This window comes from Simochromis diagramma, unplaced genomic scaffold, assembly GCF_900408965.1.
Source record: "Simochromis diagramma unplaced genomic scaffold, fSimDia1.1 OVJJ01000694.1, whole genome shotgun sequence".
Lineage (NCBI taxonomy): Eukaryota > Metazoa > Chordata > Actinopteri > Cichliformes > Cichlidae > Simochromis > Simochromis diagramma.
In genome coordinates, this window is record NW_024387487.1 from 6,177 (window position 1) to 26,033 (window position 19,857).

Sequence of the window (19,857 nt, forward strand, 5' to 3'; positions counted from 1 at the left end):
ACTTGAGCGCTCAGAGTGCTTCATACAACAGCCTCGTTCACCCTTTCACACACATCTATACTCAAAGAGCAATTTCAGGTTAATCAAAGCCTCCCGTAAAAATTTGTTTTCTAGTTGTAATCTGCTGAATGAATCATCTGCAAGAGATAAAATCATCTATTAAAATATTCTTAATATTCTGTGAGCAAACAAAACGAAGAAAGATGAGTGTTTGGTTTGAAACAGGAATGTTCCCACGGCTGTGTTTCTTCCAGCTCTGCTGCTCTGCTGCTGCATGACAGGCTTCACCTGAGCTGAACACTGTGATTACAAGACTCAGGAGGAGACTCGTGACGTTATTGTAGCTGCTGAAGTTCGCTGTCACAGCTGTGCCTCATTCTCTCAGAGTCTACAGAGGTTTAACAGTGTGTGGCTCCCTCTAGTGGATGTTGTGGAGTATTCTGTTGTCTTTGCTCCAAAGGTTTTTGTACAGAGTTTTGCTGTTTCCTGTCACTGTGGGCTGCACAGCACAGTAGTACACAGCAGAGTCAGTACACTGCAGCAGAGGAGATCTGAAGGTTCAGACCATTTCTGTCATCGACCATTCTGACAGAAAGTTTGGAATTTGTTGTGTTTTGTGTTCCCAAGTTAAAGGTCAGGAACTCTGGTGGTTTTCCAGGATATTGTCGATACCAGTAGAACTGATCACTTCCAGTTGCTTGTCTGGAGTATCTGTAGGACAGAGTAGCTGTGCTGCCTTCCAAACTGGACTCTTCAGCTTTGCTGGCAGTGAGTTGTTGACAGCTGACACCTAAAGAAACAGAAATCTGTAAATATTATACAAAGAAATCGTGAATAATAATTAAAATATTAGGATGAAGTTTTTTCACATGTACCTGTTAGAATCATGATGATTAACAGAGAAGTTTCATAACAGCCCAACAACAACATGTTGGACTGAATCTTCTGTGTTGAATGTGGAGGTTTCTCTGTCTCGTCTGCTCTTCAGTCGCAGCTCAGCTCCTCCCTGAATCTGTGTCTCCTCTGGTTTTTATTTCCTGATCAAATCTTGTCACAATGAGACTTTTCTGTGTTCTAACACTCACCTATGCAGTGAGAGAAAAGTACAAACAGGTAAAGGAACATGTTTCAGGTGCTGAAGTCACACAGCAGATGAACAAAGTTCAGCAGAATGAAAAGACTAAGCAGCCTCTCTGCTGCACAGCCTTCTCCTCAACATCAGGCTGGAGTTCTGCAGAGAGAGACCATCTCATTGGCTGAGTTCAGCATCAGTGGGTGGAGCCAGACAGAAACCTGTTAAGGGTCTTTATGAACAGCAAAACATCTGCTGGTGTTAAAAGAAACTAAAGAGGTGCAGTTACAAGTACAAGTACATCCAGACAGTGACTTTTACGGCTGGCTTCTCCACATCAGTGTCTGCACAAGTTTCCCGTTCAGACTGTAAAGTTTGGGGAGGAGAGGATTCCCTGGAATCATCAGTGACAGTGAATTCACTGATAACTACACAATTATTTGACAGCAGGGAAAAAGCATATCTGAACCTGTGTTTATGTTCGGCTGTGATAGTTGTAGCAGTCAGACAGTGCCAGACAGACAGCACATGAACAATGTTCTTCCACTGCAGCACTTATTATTGACACAATGGTTGAACACAGTGCAGAAGGAGAGCCCCGCCTACTGGATGATGTCGCCCTCTGTCTCCTCTTTGAGTCTCACTTCTCTCACTTCCTCTTCCTCCTCAGAAATGTGCAATAGTTCTACACAAGTTTGAGCCTTTACTGAAGGGTGAAAGGTCAGTGTAGACTTCTTGCAGTTTATTCCTGAACTGCCAGAAGAAAGCTGCCTCCTTCATTGTTCCGTGAAAAATAAGTGCTGTATCTGCTGTCCTGGTAAACTTTATGTCCCAGTCATCCTTAAAAACAGTTCTTCTTGCTTCATTTAAATGGAAAGTTCACACTGTTTGGTGTTGAAGGTTTTAGAGAGCAGCTTTTGTGTGCTTGTGAATAACACTTTCACATTGCAGAGCTTCATTAGTTAGCTTGCTGACCACAAGAACACCAGCAGAAGCACTTTTTTAACAGCAGCTCTTTTCTGAATGGACCAGTTTTAGTTGTTGGATCGTTTTTAAGCTGCTTTCACTGCTTGGGAATGATCCTTTATGTTCTACAGCACACACTTTAAGTAAGCACCCAGCTCAGCCACAATCATTCAACAGTTATAAATGCAGTGATACTAAAATGAATCAAACATTACTTTGATCAAACTGTGGACCTGCTCTACTCACAACCTCCTGAGTTTCTGTGAAGCAAAACTGATTTTAAAACATGAGTCCAGAGTTTATCATCATCAGTTTTCTTTTAGTGTCTCTGTGTCTCCAGAACTCGATGCCATATTCAATGGCCCTGGAACATGAACTGCTCTCAGTGAGTGGAACAGGAGGTGATCCCACTGCCACAGCCTAGTAGCCATCCTGGAGAGGAGGGGGGAGCCTAGGCCCCCCGGCTCTTCATGTAGGCTGCTGTGACCACGGCAGGACCACAGCTTGCAGCTCCAACACATTTATGTGCTGTGACTCTCAATGGCTGGTCCAATGGCTGGTGACCACACAGCCCTCGTGGACCACACCCTACTGGGGACGCGTCTGTGGCAACTGGGGGTGAGTCACCAAACCCATCGCTTGGCCCTGCTCCAGTTTGGTCGAGTCCCTCCATCAATGGAAACTCTGTGTAAGGCCCAGGTGGACGATAGATGATAGCAAATAAAACAGCTTTCAGGCTTTAAAATGAATGAAAACTCTGTCTGGGTCTCTGGTAGATTAATAAGCTGGTGTGGAAGGCTAGTGCACATGTGTATGATGTAGACGCGTGGGTTTGAGCTCTCCATACAACACAAGATAAAACCATTCAGGAGCTTAAATAATCAACTGGTTCCTTTGGCTTAATCGTTGCCCTGCACATCTCAAACTGCTGAAGAAAGCCTTGAACCTGGGTGAGAATAAGACCATCGACAGATACATTAGCAGCGCTAGTGTTAGCGAGCTTGGTGCTAATGATAGCTGCGCTAGCAGGGCTTTGGCTGAGCCTAAAATTGTCACCACAGATGACAAGATTGAAATGTAGGACATGTGCCAGGAAATATGTAAGACAACATCTGAATCAATCATGGAGAGACCTGATGAACGGTTTGATGCTTTTGAGGCCAAGTTCCAGTCGGTGCTATCCGTACAGACTGACTTACAGAACCGCATGGAAGGTCATGAATTAGCTGCCAACGTCCTATATTTGGAATGGCAAGAGGGCAGAAATCCAAGAGAGGCGCAGGGCTGAGCCTGCCAAGTTTCAGACATTACTCCTGAGCTTCTAATATTTTAATTAAAACAAACCGTTAGAATCTTGAATCAGAGGAGAAGATTTCTGGAACTGCCAGACACACCTGTACAGATGTGTTTTAATCATGATTTTATGCCTCCTTGGCAAGATAAGAAGTATCATGACTGGAGAGAAAAGGGTTTAGTGTCTATTGAGGATTTGTATGTTGATAACACATTTTCTTCTTTTGGTCAACTAAAAGGGAAATATAATCTGCCACATTCACATTTATATAGATATCTGCAGGTCAGGCATTACATCCAGTCCAAGTTTAAAGATTTTGCAACTCTACCGTCAGAACATGGCATCTACAAAATACTCAAGACCTGATTCCAGACATCATATCACCAAAATTGTACAGTTATTTGGTAATTCTGTTGTGGTGCATACAGCTGGGATTAGGCAGGCTTGGGAGAATAAATCGGGGATGAAGGTGCCTGAATCTATGTGGAGTAAGTGTCTGCCTTTTGTTCGTCTCCCTCATTAACAGGCTTTTGGTCTAAAATGTTTGACTGGTATTCTGAGGCATATATGAAGCCTGCACAGCCTGAACTTGTAATTTTGGGATGTTCTCTGACGTCTGAGCTACTCCCGTTTAAAGTGCAGCGGCCACTGGAAGTAGGTTTGATGTTTTGGTAGCTTTTGGTACCTGTGGTTTTTGTGAAGTGCATGGTTGTTTGTTTTTGTTTGTTTTGGGGGTTGTTTATGTTTTAAATTTTGGAAAAAAAATAAAAAAAAATATCAAAAACAAACATAATAAACTGGTGTGGAAGACTGTTAAAACTGCAACTCCTGGTCCCAGAACTGGATCGTCACGTTTCTGTTGTCTTTGTCATCAGTCACACAAGAATCAGAGGTTTAACAGTGTGTGGCTCCCTCTAGTGGATGTTGTGGAGTATTCTGTTGTCTTTGCTCCAAAGGTTTTTGTACAGAGTTTTGCTGTTTCCTGTCACTGTGGGCTGCAGAGCACAGTAGTACACAGCAGAGTCAGACAGCTGAAGCTTCTGGATCTTCAGAGAAATTGATGTTCTGTTGACTTCAGCATCAAATCTTTCTTTTGGAAAATTATCATCGTTAGCTCCTGTTCCACTAGCATCACGACGTAAAACATACTTTGGAACCTCGTTCACTTCTTGTTTGTACCAGAACAAATACGCATAAGTAGATGTTTCATATCTACATCCAAGTGTAACTGTGTCTCCTTCAGCAGCAATGACATCTCCTTGTTCCTGGATCACTTTGTCTTCTCCTTTACACTCTGAGGAAGAACAGAACATGCAGAGGAAGAGATGGATCAATAAACATGATTGAAGTTATTGAAAAGTTCCACAGTGTAAAATGATTAAATCTCCTCTTTCTGTCCTTGTTGTGAGTCGTGTGCAGAGGAAACATGTTGATGTTTGTATCTCACCAAAGAAAAGAGCAGCAAGAATAATCCACAGCCAATGTTCCATCTGTACAACAAGGTTTAAATCAACAGGAGAAACTAGCTGATGTTCAACATTCAGTCTGAGAATTGTTCTCTTCACAGCAGCACTTATTATTGACACAATGGTTGAACACAGTGCAGAAGGAGAGCCCCGCCTACTGGATGATGTCGCCCTCTAGTGGAGCATCTCTGTGGGTTTGCTGTCACTGTGGGCCTCACAGCAGAGTCTGTCACTGCAGCAGAGCAGATCTGAAGATCCATTCATCTTTGACGATCAACAACTTTAAGTCAGAACAGACAGAATAACTCTGTAACTTCATGATCTGTGTTCATGTTGAATATGTCAGCTCCCTCTGACTGCGAGCAGAAACAAAGTCAGAAACAGACTGAAGATCACTGACAGCCTGTGAGAGACAAAGAGAATCTGTGTCTGCATTTAGTTATAGCCGTGAAAGATGAAGAGAAGATGTGATGGAAAAACTTTTGTTCAGATTCAAAGTTCAAGTGAAGACTTAGTGAAGGTCAAAGGGAAGAGAAATCACAGCTGCAGAGAAAAGGAGGAGACTGCAGCAAGTAGACGACACAAATGATTCATTGAATATGTTGTTTACAAAGACAGAACTGCTCACTTAGGTAATCCAACCTTTCAGCAGCAGGAAAGATCAGGTTTGATATCCAACGATAAGTCACCTGACAGAATCGACTAAAGATGTTTTATTAGAGTTACATAGTAGAGTTTGTGAGGGAGGGAAGTTTCCACAAAGCTGGAAGGAGGCAGTGATTACACCGATACGTAAACCAGGGAAGGATGACACAAAGCCAGGAAACTACAGAGCAATAGCTTTAACATCCAACATCTGCAGAATAATGGAGAGAACGAGAAATGACAGACGAGTGTACTATGCAGAAAATAAAGGATATTTGGGGAAGTTTGTCAATAAAAAATGGAAACGCCACCAGGGAGCATAGTTAGCCCATTATTGTTTTCATTGCTGATAAATGATGTGTTTGAGAACATAGAGGGTGGGATGGGGTTCTCGCTTTTTGCAGATTTTTGCAATCTGGGCAAGACGAAGAAGAAATGTGAAATTAATGGGAAAGAAGGTACAGGGAGCCATTACAGAGGTGGAGCAGTGGTCGTATCAATGAGGGTTATTAACCCCGATTCTTTTGTCCCCGAGAAAACAGAGAAAACGACTCATAGTGTGTTAAAACATTTATATTTATTTTTATTCAATCATCTTCTGAAAGAGAGAGACCCCTGCACAGCCCAAACGCCAGTTGCAGGATCTCTAACATTTTTAGCTCCACATGTGTCTTATATGGTGTTATTTCTGTACTTTGCACGTCACACAGTTTCAAACATTGCTTATATGGCAAAGTTCCTCTTTTCTGTGTCTTATCTATTAACCCTTGTGTGGTGTTCATATTTTTGTTACTCAGCCAGTGTTCATGGGTCTGGTGGACCCGCTAGAGTTTTGGCTTTCCAAATTAACACTATCAAACAATTTTATGTTAAATTACTCAACAGATGTTTACTTCATCCCAATTACAAGCCATATGAACAGCAAACATGGTTAATTTTTTCCCTTTACCTTTGTTAGATCACATTTATGAATTAATGTGCTTCTCGTTTTTTTTTTATAAAATGTTATAAAAAACATAAATCAGTTATTATCAAGTGGAGTGAGTGGAAAGACACAACACATTTACACGTGAAGCAATATGTTTCACAACTAAATGGGATCAGCTGCTAATCAATGGTGACATTAAGCCCAGGTTTGTAAAACAGGGGGAGGTGGTGCACACTTATCCCACACTGTCCTGATGGCAGCTAGCTTGTCTCTCTGCCATCGAGCTGGTCTGTCGTCTCGGTTATCAAAACGGATAATCCTGGAAATTTTGTGGAAGTTTTCCAGAGACACTGATGCACAGAAAGGTTCGTGCCGGTTTCTGCATCCCACAGGGATTCTGTGGATTCCCCTTTGGACCTGAAAACTCCTGCAAGGATAAGAACCCCAAAGTAGGCCTTTGGGGTTCTTAGATGAATTTGGTCCATCTCCTTCCACCTCTCTCCAAAAACACACCTTCCTTCTAGATTACTGCAATCCAGAATAATTTTCTGGATGGAATCTGGGATGAAAAGCTCAAATGAAGACTTGATGTCCTGCACATGAGTACCTGTCAGCCGTGTTGGCCCTGGCTTATCACAGTAACAGCTCTGTAGGGTGGCTCATTTCTTGGGCAAGAAGACCATTCAATTTCACCAGTTATTGACATCCATATTTCTTCACTTGCTGTCTGGTGGGCTTGTTCTGGTCCTGGAGCTGGCTGCTGATGGGGTACTCGTCTTCGTTTTGTTACTAAACGGTGCTCAACCTCATCCTCTTCTTCAAAGTCACTGTCAGACTCTGAATTTTCAGAAATGTGAAATATTCTGAAACCTCTTTGTCAACATCATCATCCGAAGCCCCTCTCTCTCTTCCAAAATCAATTGGATGGCCCTCGCAGCAGATAATCTTTTGCCATCTTGATCAGTTGTGATAAAGAACCACACTGGTAAAGTCTTATTTATAGTATTATGCCCCTAATTTGCAGGTGGGACAGGGTATGAGAAAATAAAATTTGGATCCCTCAAGAAAGAGGGTAAAATGTGCGGGAATGTAAGAGCAGACGGTGTTGATAGTTGAATTTTCAACAATGCTGCAACTTTGTGCGGGAGCAGGAGGGGAAGAAAACACTATCAGCAGCACCAGAAAGGAGGAAGACAGAGTGTGGGAACACAGGACCTACACTTTCACCACTTTTATTAGACCTGGGTCCAGTGGACCCGAACACCTTGTATGTAATGTAAATGCGTGGGGGGAGGTACAGTATGAGGTCATTGAAAATTAGTCCGGATTTATGTTCTTCATAGAAAATAAGCCAAAGCCAATGAATTTCAGGTTGAAAAAATAATTCATTGTTTAATTTTTCTTTTGAAAAAAACTGAAAACGGGTCTCACAGACCCGAACACCATACAAGGGTTAATATGCCTGTGCACTAAAACTTCCTGTTTTTTTGTGAGTCAAAAGTGGCCTTGCTCTACAAGCCTTCATTATTAAAGTACATAAAACAATCTAATGAGCAGATACACATTAAAAATATCTCTCTATTTCTTAACAGGGTTTAAACTCTACGTTAATGGGACTAAAATAATGTTTTTTACACGGAAAAGAGTTGGGAATGAAATCAAGATCAAATTATGGACAAGAGTTGGAAAGGGCAAAATAATTTGGGGTTGTGGTTTGATGAAAGGGTGACATGGACTGTACATGTTCAGAAAATAATAGATAAATGAAAGAAAGTGTTAAATATAATGAGGGGTTTAGTGGGAATTGACTGGGGGGCTGAGAGGAAATCTCTGAAAACCATAGATATTGGGTTAATTGACACAACTTCCTGTTTGTTGTTGTGTTGCACACACTGCTCTCTATACTCGGTTTGGACTATTTGAACTAGTTTTTGTGTTTTCTGAGTTTTGACTTCGGATCACAGCCAGTGGACTCTCTGTACCAACCTTAGTTCGCACTGCTTCATTTGAATCACCGCTCTGGAATATTTTGGATGAAGGACACCAGTGGCAAACTAGCTAGCGGATCACCAGGTTAACACTACAAGAGTGTCTCTCAGTATGTGCCTGAAGAAAGCCCCTGACAGCTGAGGAAGGCGATGATATTAAGAAGTCGTTTGTGACAGAGGAGATTTCTGTTGTCAAACTGCAGAAGAAAGGCATCCTGGAGCTGTTGGAGGAAGTTACTGAGAAGGATCAGCGGCTGGTGTTCCTGGAGAACAGACGGATTTGGAGCAGTACACCCGGGTGAATGATGTGATCGTCACTGGGCTTCAAACCCGGGTCGTATGCTTGGTGGCTGCTGACAGCGTGGAGGAGGCCAGAAAAGAAGATGTCAGCTCCATGGAGCATCAAGTAGTTACCTTTCCTTGGACCAAAGGTGCTGAATTGGACTATAACAACATTGAGGCTTGCCACCCTTCACCCCAAAAATGACAATGACAAAAAATGTTTCATCCTTGCAGAAGTTCCCTCTGCAGGTGGGGTGAGACACAGGAGAGGTGGAGAATAAACTTAACCTGGGTGTCTGGGAGGTGATTGAATGATGGGAACAGTTTACTCTGCGGTGGAGTCGGGTGGGGCTGCCCCGGGTCCTGTGGGGCTTGCTGAGGAAGCGGTGCTGCTGCCGTGGACCCCGGTCTGGACGGACCTGGGCCCGCTTGCCTTAGTGGGTCCCAGAGGGCAGCACATTGCACGCTGTGGATCCTGCGTGCTGCACAACAACATTCGATATTTAATATTTACTGTTATTTACACTTAGCTGGATTCATGTGACGGTGTTGTGTTTAATATGCTGCTCTCTTTTATCGCTCGTTTTCTCTTATTTTCTCTCACTGATCCGGGAGATTGTTTTTCTAAGTGCCCTTTCTCACTGTCACTCTTCCCCTCTGTGTTTCTTGTCCTTCATATTTCTTTCTTCCTTTCCTCTCCCACAACCATGTCTGTCCCGTCTGTAACAACTGAAAATAAAAATAAAATAAATTCAATAATAACAACAACAAAAGTCGATTAAATGGACCAACATGGCAAAGCCGTGTGATCCACTTGGTAAAGTAAATCCGTTGGGTATCTTTGTTGGGCTTCAGACAACAATTCTGACGGCTAAAACAAACAGGACAGGCAACAAAACAATGACAACAACAAAGCAGCCGTCATTGTGCGATTTGGTGACAGAAAACACAAACCTGATAAAACAAGGGAAGAAACTGAAAGGATGCGACGTCTTCATGAATGAACATCTGACAACACAAAATGCTGACTCACCAGGAAAACACGTTACTTGAAGAAACAGAGAGATAAATACATGGAGCACAAACTGTAAAGGATTCATTAAACTCAATGGAACACCAGAACAAGCCAAAGTGTTGGTCATCAGAAACATTTAGGACCTGGACAGATACTGATGTTCATCTTACTGTCACGGTTCTGGGTCATTTTGACCCAGCATTGTCTGTTTCTAATGTTTTGGTGCTGTTCTGTATTATGATTTATGTCTGATTCTTTATCCTGTTTTAATGAGTGTTATAAATCTGTTTCAGTTTGGTTCTGGTCATGAGTTTAGTTTGATGTTAATTCTTCTTTAAGTCTCTGTCGTCTCTGGGTTCCATGTCTTTTATTCTTTCAGTCTGCCTCTCAATGTCAAGTCTGCATCTTTGTGATTTGTTTCGTGTTTTCTGTTTTATTTTGATAGTCCCAGTCTGATGTCAGTGTGTTCAGTTTACTTCTCTCCTGTCTCGTTAGTCTAATTTCTCCCAGCTGTGTCTGCCTTTCCGCCAACTCAGGGGATTTATGGGCTTGTTGGATGAGCTGCGAGGTTGTTCAAGCTTCTGTTTATGATAAACTGGGACTGAGAACTTTTCAGCACACAGACCATAAAGTTCCAGACTTGGACAAAGATATAGACCCAGAAAAAAAGGTTCTTCTACTACATCAGCAACAACTGCTGCTACTTCACTGATGAGCAGTTTAGTCACACCATCAACACGAAGAATAAATGATCAACAATCCGTTTTGATAGCAGAAGGCCGTATGCTAGTTTCAATAATATAAAGGAACCTTTCAATCAGTTGACAAAACCATTATTGCCATGTCTGAAACATGGATCAAAGATGGAACCACCATCCCAGTCTATCTGTCAGAGGCGCTGCCCCAGATCTCCGTGTACCGTTGTAGATGGCCTTCAGGAACCTCATCCATCCCAGGGGCCTGGCCACCAAGAAGTTGTTTAATTGCCTCACTGATCTCAGCCCTAGTGATAGATGAGTCATCCCCCTCATTCAGAGAATCTGCTTCTTCTACAGAAGACATGTCAGTGGGATTCAAGGGTGTCCTGATGCCACGTGCATTTGTGCACATCTTTAAATTATAACATGGTGTTCGCTGTGGGCAAAGTCCAATAACAAAACACCAAAGCAAATAAGGCAGGCTGTTTCTCCCAATCACAGCCGGCCAGCTCTTTTTTTGTTGTCCACATGAGGATTAAAGTCTCCCAGTAGGATAACGGAGTCACCAGATTGAGCACCCTCAAGCACCCCACCCAGTGACTCTAAGAAGGCTGGGTACCCTGAACTGTTGTTCTGCTTTGACTATCAGCACAAGAGCTCACACTGGAGAGAAGCCATATCACTGCAAAATGTGTGGGAAAAGGTTCACATGTAACTGTAATTTGTTGCAGCACATGAGAACACACGCAGGTGAGCATCTGCATGACTGTAAAATCTAAGGGAAAACATTAACATCTAGTGTGTCTGTGAAGGTTCTCAGTCATCCAGGTCATCGTAGTCAAAGGAGCTTGCAAAGAAAAGCGTCTGGACTTCTTTAAGTTAGCATCTAGTAATTAACATCTAGTAATATGTAATACTAATATGTGGCAGGACATGAGAACGTACACAGGAGAGAAGCCATATCCTTGTAAAATGTGTGGGGAAAAGTTTATGTCTAATAATAATGTGGAAAAACGTGAGAATGCAGGCAGCTGAAAAGTCTCATGACTGTAAAATCTGCAGGAAAAAGTTTGCAGACTTGTATTGAGTCACGTAAAAATCCACACGAGAAGTCAAACTCAGCAAAGCAAAAACATGAGATTTGTTGTTTTTTAGATTAATTAGATGTTGGATTGTAAATGTTGAGTTTAGTTAAGTTTGTTTTTTGCTTGTATTTGTTTTAGATCAGAGTTTTGTTCATGTTAGTTATTGCTTCATGTTGCTCAGGGTATTTTTGGATTCATTTTGGGTTTAACGAGAGTCTAGCTCTGCTGTGGACCAGCATGCACTGGAGACAGCTCAATGTTTTGCATTTTGAGGGTTTGTTCTTTTTACCAGTAAATGAGAGGCAGAAGGAGCTGTGATGACATTTTTTTGCTTACCATGGATGAACTCCACAGATTTAGATTTTTGATAAATAGCCGTGACTCAAAGTAAAAATCTCGGCCCTTAGATTGAAGGAAAGAAGCCCTCATGGATGGATTTGCTTGTTGGAATCTTTCGGTCTGATCTGTGCAGACTGGTTTATCCGTCCTTCACCTGCAGAGACTACACCAGCGGGCCCTCGGTGTCGGCCTGCATCGACAGCACATTCAGTGTTCTTCTGGATCTACTGTGGTCATACTTTAAGAACTCTGTTGGAAAACCATCAAACGACTGAAGTTTGAAATGTTCAAAAGTTTCAAGTCTGGACTGATGTGAGGACATGAAGCTGCTCATTGGAAACTCTCCCTGCTGCTGCAGAAACATGTGAGGAGTCCTCAGTGTTTAGATCAGAGGGAGTCTGGACTCTTGTGGTGGTGGAGCAGGGCTGAAGAACCATGCTGAACATCTGGATGGATGTGATGTGGAGACAGACTCTGGTCCTGATGAAAGGTAGAGGAGGGCTGCATCCATCTGACAATGAAATGAAAACTAAGAACAGCAGAGAGGGGGAGACTTTGAAAAATGAGAGCAGGACATTGATTTAAGGAGAGCATCATCATCTGATGTGATGAGTTCAAAGAGAATAAATGGAACAAGCATGAGATGGTCTTCCTGGTTGGACTTTTAGCTTCATGTGAGAGATTTTACCTTAAAGAGATAAACCTCTGTTACTCTGTTTATTTTTGCTTCTGCTGCATTTCTGCATGTCCTCATCCACTAAATATAAAATAGTGTAAATGAGCAGCTTTTGATGTTTGACAGTTTTTATTGTGTCTGAACGTTCCTGCAGGTGGTTTGTGGTTGATGTGGATTTGCTGCTCATGTGAATCCTCCCACAGTGTTTCATTAGCAGCTGTAACCACAGTGACTCTGATAAAACAGGAATTAGCAGAATCCATCTGATATGAAGCTGTGCTTTGAATACCACTTCCCTCCTCTTTGAAGAGTAGTCAGATATCTGTGTTCAGGTTTTTGTACAGCCTCTTCTACACTTTGTATCACTGTGTTTGTAGAGCACAGTAGTAGAGAGCTGTGTCTGCCAGGGTTAGGGCTGCTATGGTCAGATTAGTTGATCGATCTGATGTTTCTGATTTATAACGTTTATCAGGAATATATTCATTTGTGTCTGCCGTTTCCCTCCTTTCCAGAGTATAAACTGAGGAGCGTGAAGTTCAGAATGATGTTTGTACCAATAAAGCTCTGGATGTGTATAACCTGTCTCATAGCTACATCTGAGTGTGACAGATTCTCCTTCTGTTTCAGTGACTTCAGGTTGTTGAGGAGTGATTGAGTCTCCAGCTGTTAGTCCTGGAAAAAGAAAGAAGAAAAGTAGTGAAATGCAGTCTGTATATCTGCTTAATGCAGCAGCTTCAACTAAACTTTAATCCCTGTTCTTAAACTCACCTATAATGTGAGATAGAAGCAAAAAGAGGTGCAGCAACATGTCTTTGGAGTTATTAAAGCCAGACAGACAGCACATGAACAATGTTCTTCCACTGCAGCACAATGACCAACAAATAATGTCATTGGATGAGCTCAACTTCAGTGGGCGGGGCCGGTTAAATAGCTCAGCCAATCAAATAGTTTTGTGTAACAGCGCCCCCTGTTGTTCAACATAAAATCACAGAAACTTCTTCCATAAAAATTACAATCAAATCCAACAAAATCTTATTTTAAATTTAATATTTAATAACAGTAATGTAACACTTTGCCAACAGTATAATGTAGTTCACTATAAGACTGAGCACATGGGGGCCGTTGTTCAGCACTCACAGCTCCCGTGTTCAGATGCCGCTCTGTGTCACATAATTCACCTTTGTCATGTTTACAGGATGATTGATGAGGAGTAAAAACGTTCTTTTCACGTTGGCGTAGCTGAGAATGATCTGATGCTCAAAGAAACAATACATTTACCAAACTGTGTGCAGAACATCAGCTTCTGTCACATCCAGGCTAGTTTCAAATGACCCAAAACCAAAAGAAGTTTCTTATGAAACTCAGCAGAGTTCTTGTTCCAAACAAAGGCTGATGAAGGTTTAATACACCGATGAGAACGACCTTCTCCACAAACTGACTCTACTGAAATCTCCACTGATATACACTGAGCAAGAGGACACGTACACGAGAGTCTGTAGTGTGAGAAACAGACGCCTCACAGGTCCTCTGCTGGAAGCTTCACTAAAGGTGCCACTAAGAGAAAGATTGTACTGGTTTAATGGGAGATTTACACACTTTTCATTTCTTTCAATATCCTATAAAAAATACCTCCAGTTTCTTCAAACAGGAAGACTCTGATGCTTCTTTACTGTTTCCTCTAAAACTCTTTCTTCATAACTGTTTGATGACTGAAAGCTATCTTAACTCCATCCTAACAAACTCCAGAAGTTTACAACCACTGATCCACACAAGAATCAGAGGTTTAACAGTGTGTGGCTCCCTCTAGTGGATGTTGTGGAGTATTCTGTTGTCTTTGCTCCAAAGGTTTTTGTACAGAGTTTTGCTGTTTCCTGTCACTGTGGGCCTCACAGCACAGTAGTACACAGCAGAGTCAGACACTGCAGCAGAGGAGATCTGCAGACTCATTTTTGTTTCTTCCTTTCTGACTCCAACAGAGAGTCTGGAGCTGCTGGGAGGTGTTAGTATTTCTCCTGATTCCAAATGAGAGATCAGGAACTCTGGTGCTTTTCCTGGATGTTGTCGATACCAGAAGAAATAAGTCAGCACCTTTGGTGTACGTGCAGGTCAGAGTAACTGTGCTGCCCTCTACACTGGACTCTTCATCTTTGACTGGAGTGAGCTGATCACATGTGACACCTGAAGGAAGAGAGAACGTTTTCAATCAATAATTGACGTTAATGAATCATTTGAATTGAACATAGTTTCCTGTGTAGGTGAGCAGACCTGTGAGAGTGAGAAGAATCAGAGGAAACACACAGTGATGTAATGACAGCATGTTGAGGAACATAAAGTTTGTTTTGTGTTGAACTCTGTTGAATGTGGAGGTTTTTCTCTCTTCTATAGTTCAGTAACAGCTCAGCTCCTCCCTGAATCTCTGCTCCTCCTCTCTGCTCTCAGTCACTCCTCCTCCTGTGCTTCACACACTTTATAACCAAAGTTATTTAAGGTGGTCTTTAATTGTTTTACAGGGCAAAATGTTACAAACTAAAGAAAATATCATGAAGTCAGTGGTCCGTGTAGAGGAGGTTGGTTGTTGATTTTGAAGCTGGTTTCTTTTGATATTTTTAGAGTAGGTCTTTCTTCATAGGTTCAGGTCTGCAGAGGTCACAGACACTCGAGCTTCTCTCTGATAATGTGATAGTCTGAGTCTGTGACCTCAGGACCTGATGTCTTCTGTTTGGTTGAACTTCTGCATAAATATCTTGTAGAGGCTAAAGTGAGGCTTTAAACTACTGATTAACCTGATGGACGTTAATTGCTCACATCTGATGAATCCTCCTTTAATTTTCTTCATAAATGATGATAAGTTATAAAAACATTCTGACTTGATACTTTCCATTTTCAGTAGATGAAGTCATCCATTAGATAAGAACCATGTAAGCTCCCTCAGAGTCACAATATTCACATCATAAAGTTTCACACTGAGGAATCACACAATGTTCACACTCTCTCTTTTATTTGCTTATTTACTTGTTGATATTCAAATACAAGAAAACATCTACATGATAAAAATATAATAATAATAATAACAATTATTGTTATTATTATTACTCTTGGTGTTCGCTCTCATACTCTGCGGTAGAGTATCAGAGTATCACTTCCTGTTCCTGCTCAAACACAGTGGTGTTTCTGAGTAGCTTATCAATTTAATTAAAAACTTTTAAATACATTCTTTTTTCATAGTATAATAAGTATAATAAGAGTAGGCGGTGCTACTCTTTATATATACATATATATACATATGTATATGTATGCATATGTATATATATATGTATGTATATATTAGGGGTGCAACGATACATACAATTCACGGTTCGGTTCGATACTTTGGTGTCACGGTTTGATATTTTTTCGATACAAAAGATGTTTGTGCCTTTTTAATTTGTCATTTATTAAAATTATAAATATATATTTTAACTGAAACGTACAGTTTTTAAATTTAATGTTGCTGAAACAACAAAGTAATTTAAAAAATCTATCTGATTGTCACAGTATGGCGAGAGCAGACTGTAGGTGTTGGCAAAAGGACCCAAACGCAACTCCAAAAACTGAACGTGGCGTAGATTTAACAGAAAACAAGCCGTTTATTGAGGCCAGCAAAAAAGGTGTACAAACAGAAGGACACAGGTGAAAACTAAACCATAACCTAAACTGGGTGAACTAAAGCTAAACATGAAAAAACCTTAAACGTGGTGAACTGACATAGAATGCTGAAGTGAGGGTATGGATGAGCAGACGACCTGACAAGGAATGACTGAAAGCACGCGGACTAAATACACACAGGAGGGTAATGAGGGAAGTGGGAGCACATGGAGAACACAGGTGACACTGATAATCATAACGAGACAGGGCGGGATGAACATAACATGACGTATACAGGCGCGGGAGTCACAAAGTAAAACAGGAAGTACACGGGGGTTCAGACAGGAGGGGAGAGAGAGAGCACAGGAAGAACATAGACATAACGGGCAGGGGAAACATGGAATAAACACAAAGAGAGACGAGGGCTCATAAATACACAGAGGGGCACACAGGGGGTAAGAGTCACGAAGGGAAAACACTTGGGAACAACACACCAGGACAACTCAGGAAACATGGCCTAAATAAGGAACGAAATACAAAAATACAAGAAACTAAGAATACTGGGACCACATGGCCCAGGACCATGACACTGATGGAGAAATCCCTCATCTTTGGAAAAGAGAGTTTATTACAGAGAAATGGCTCTTTCCAAAATAAAAGCTATAGTAGACGCTTCTTCTGGGCTCTATTCTCAGCAGCATATTAAACATATCAGGTCCCCATAAGGAGAATCCTGTGCTAACGGCTGTCTAAATGACTCGGGTAAAGTTTGCAGCATGCGTGCTTGTTGTTTTTGTCTGCTTCCACTTGTCTTTGCACTAGGATGATGTCGGAGTAAATGTGCAGTCATATTCGTTGTGTTCCCACTCGTGCTGTCAGCGTTAATCTGAAATGACGTTAACGCCACAACACGGCAAATCTCCGTTAACGAGCTACCGCGGATCGTCCTGTGCGTGGGGCTGGACGGCGTCAACACATTAACAAGCTAACTGCGCTAACACACTAGTTCCCACCCATGTAATTGAGCATTGCGTGGCACATCCAACATACTGTTTTACTTTAGTCCATGACGCGCTTACCTTCAGGGTCATACGTCACATGAAAACCAAAATAATTCCAAAGGCCAGATCTGAATAGAGATTGACAGACCACGTGACTTTTGCGCATTGCATGCCGGGAACTAATGGCAAAACAATCCAAGTATCGCATCAAATGCAAGCATTTGCAGCACCGCAAAATGTTCATTCTCCGGTTCCAATACCTTCTTGCTTTTTCTTTGCCCCCCAAAAAAGTTATGTACAAAACGAAGGAGAACAATGCCGGTCCGTACAAAGACAGACTCGACGAAAAGGCAAAGAAAAGATACGAGGAAAAAATCAAAGGAGTGAAAGGGTCAGACCCTTACAAGCACACAGAGTGGACAAAAGACGTTAGCGTGCTGCCCAACTTTCACCACGCTCATATTTATAATCATACGGTTCTTGGAGTGAGTGCATACACTCATGAAGTTTAGTAACTTCAGGTCACTGCAACAAGCCCAGGTACAGTTTACCGACGGATGGGTACAGGACCTTGAAACGCACCGTGTAGAAAGTAAAGACCATCGTACGTATCATAAGTTTACCAGTCTCACAAATCGTCGTCATAAATACACATTCGTTAACCGTTTATTAATAGGACCTTTGAGCTCAACGGTAATTAATTAGTAGTGGAAATAATTTCTGGTAGCATCACAGAAATGTAGCAGTGACAATAATACTGTATGCTGTAATCGCACTGGGCAATTAGTGATACAAAACAACTGTTTTATCCTGTGAATAAAAGTATATGTTTTTGTCAATGTACCATAATAACAGAAGCGAAACGCAATATTGTGTCAGGACAATTCACTATTTATGCACAATAAACAAAGGAGCATAGCGCGACAATTTCTGTTCAGCGCCAGACTTGCTTGTAACCTATATCACCAATTATGTTAAGAAAAATGACGCATTAACTACAACAGCAGACTGACCTGTGTGGAAATGCTTGGAGCAGACTAACCTGTGAGCTGGAGTGTTCTGGGACGTTATATTTGGTATATCCAGACCATCCGTCGCCTCTTTTTACTTTGGAAACATGGCTCGAACAATTTCTCTTCAACAATGTAATCCGATAACAACTGATCTCTTTACCCGTCGGCTTCCCGTGGCTGTCATGCGACCGACTATTGCAGTTAATAATACAACAGCTTCTTGCCATTTTTTGTGTTTCTTTTTATCGCTGTGTAACTGATTTCAATTGAAAGCCTGGGTGCGCTAGTACCTCTTGCCACTGGAGTAAGTTCTCGACCGTCTCACACTTCTGTTTAATCAGTTTTCTGTTTAACGTTTATTCAGCTGTGTGAAAATCCCGGCGGAACCCACCCGAGGGATTAATAAAGTTTTATTTAATCTAATAATCTAATAACTTTAATCTCAGCCAAACTGATTTACTCCGGAACAAATAAAACACAGAAAAAAGGCAAACAATTAAATTTTTAAGTTATCCGAGTGACTTATATATCATGTTTAACCTGAATAGTGAAAGAGCGGGGGTCTGAAAACGATGAAGCCGGGAGTTTGCTGCTCTCGCCGGCTCGAGTGACCATTGAACCCCCGGCTTGCTATCGAGCGGGTGGGTAACAGACGTCTCCGAAAACGTCGGCACACTTTTGCAAATATACGATGTCTTGATAAACCAAGAAGATATTTGAAGTTTACACAGCTACTTTCTCACCTGAAAATATGGTAAAAGTTTATTTTGTGAAAGATTAATAAGAGTAATTTTAAAACTTAGTAGCGGCCGCCATTGTTGGCAGCTGAAATTTGGCTGGGCCGCACTATGAATTCTGGGATATGGTGGGCCACGAAGGACACACCCGACCCATCCTTCAAATTCGGGGAAATGAAGGACGCATTTGAAGGAGTCGACGCATTGGGACAGCCTTCGTTGCCTGGCCTGTGGACGTAATCGGCCTTCAAATGCGGCCTCCAGAGGATGCAGCCGACGTTTTGGGACACAGCTTCTATGAGGGTGGGGGAGGTTCAATTGCCATGTTGCAACGAGCTTAGCTTCTGTCTTGCTAGCTTGCACTGCGCTCAGTGGATCTGCGCTCGACAGTGCAGCCTAGGTGGAGTAGTCGAACGCAGATCCACTGAGTCGCTCAACACAGACAGCATCGTCAGAAGAAAAGTTGATAAAATAAATGAAAAATGTTGTATGTTCGATACATATGCGTACCGAACCGAAAGCACTGTATCGAACGTTCAAGTGTCGAATACGAGTATCGTTGTCACCCCTAATATATACAATATAATATAAGAAACTAATTTATATATCTATCTATATATCTATATGATAATATATATTAGTCTATATAGATATGTATATATATATATAGTGTATATATGGATAAAGCTCTGACTTGTATTATGAGTATGTGGTCTGGTAGCTACAAAGATTTTTTGCAGCTATGTGTTTTTTTTTTAAATGAAGCCAATGTGCTTTAAAATAAACATTCAAACTATTTACAGAACAATCAGCTGTTCTGCATCAAATCTGATGCCACACAAATTATTTGTGCCGCTCCAAAAACTAATTTCTGTCCACTATGAGATGAAGGAGAACAACAGCCTGATACCTGCAGGCCTGACAGCAGCAGATGTATCACTGCTGTAACACCTGTAACACTCAGCAGTCGCCTCATTGTTCTGACACACACAACAACACTATTGACTACACTACACACTAACTACACT

General features: G+C 41.7%; 1 gene segment (V, D, J or C); it reads right to left on the reverse strand.

Annotated features, from left to right (window-relative positions):
• Window positions 1-4,136: 4,136 nt before the first annotated feature.
• On the reverse strand, window positions 4,137-5,092 carry LOC120724541. The segment is given in 2 exon segments: window positions 4,137-4,626; window positions 4,780-5,092. Coding segments are annotated over 2 exon segments (423 nt in total).
• Window positions 5,093-19,857: the final 14,765 nt, after the last annotated feature.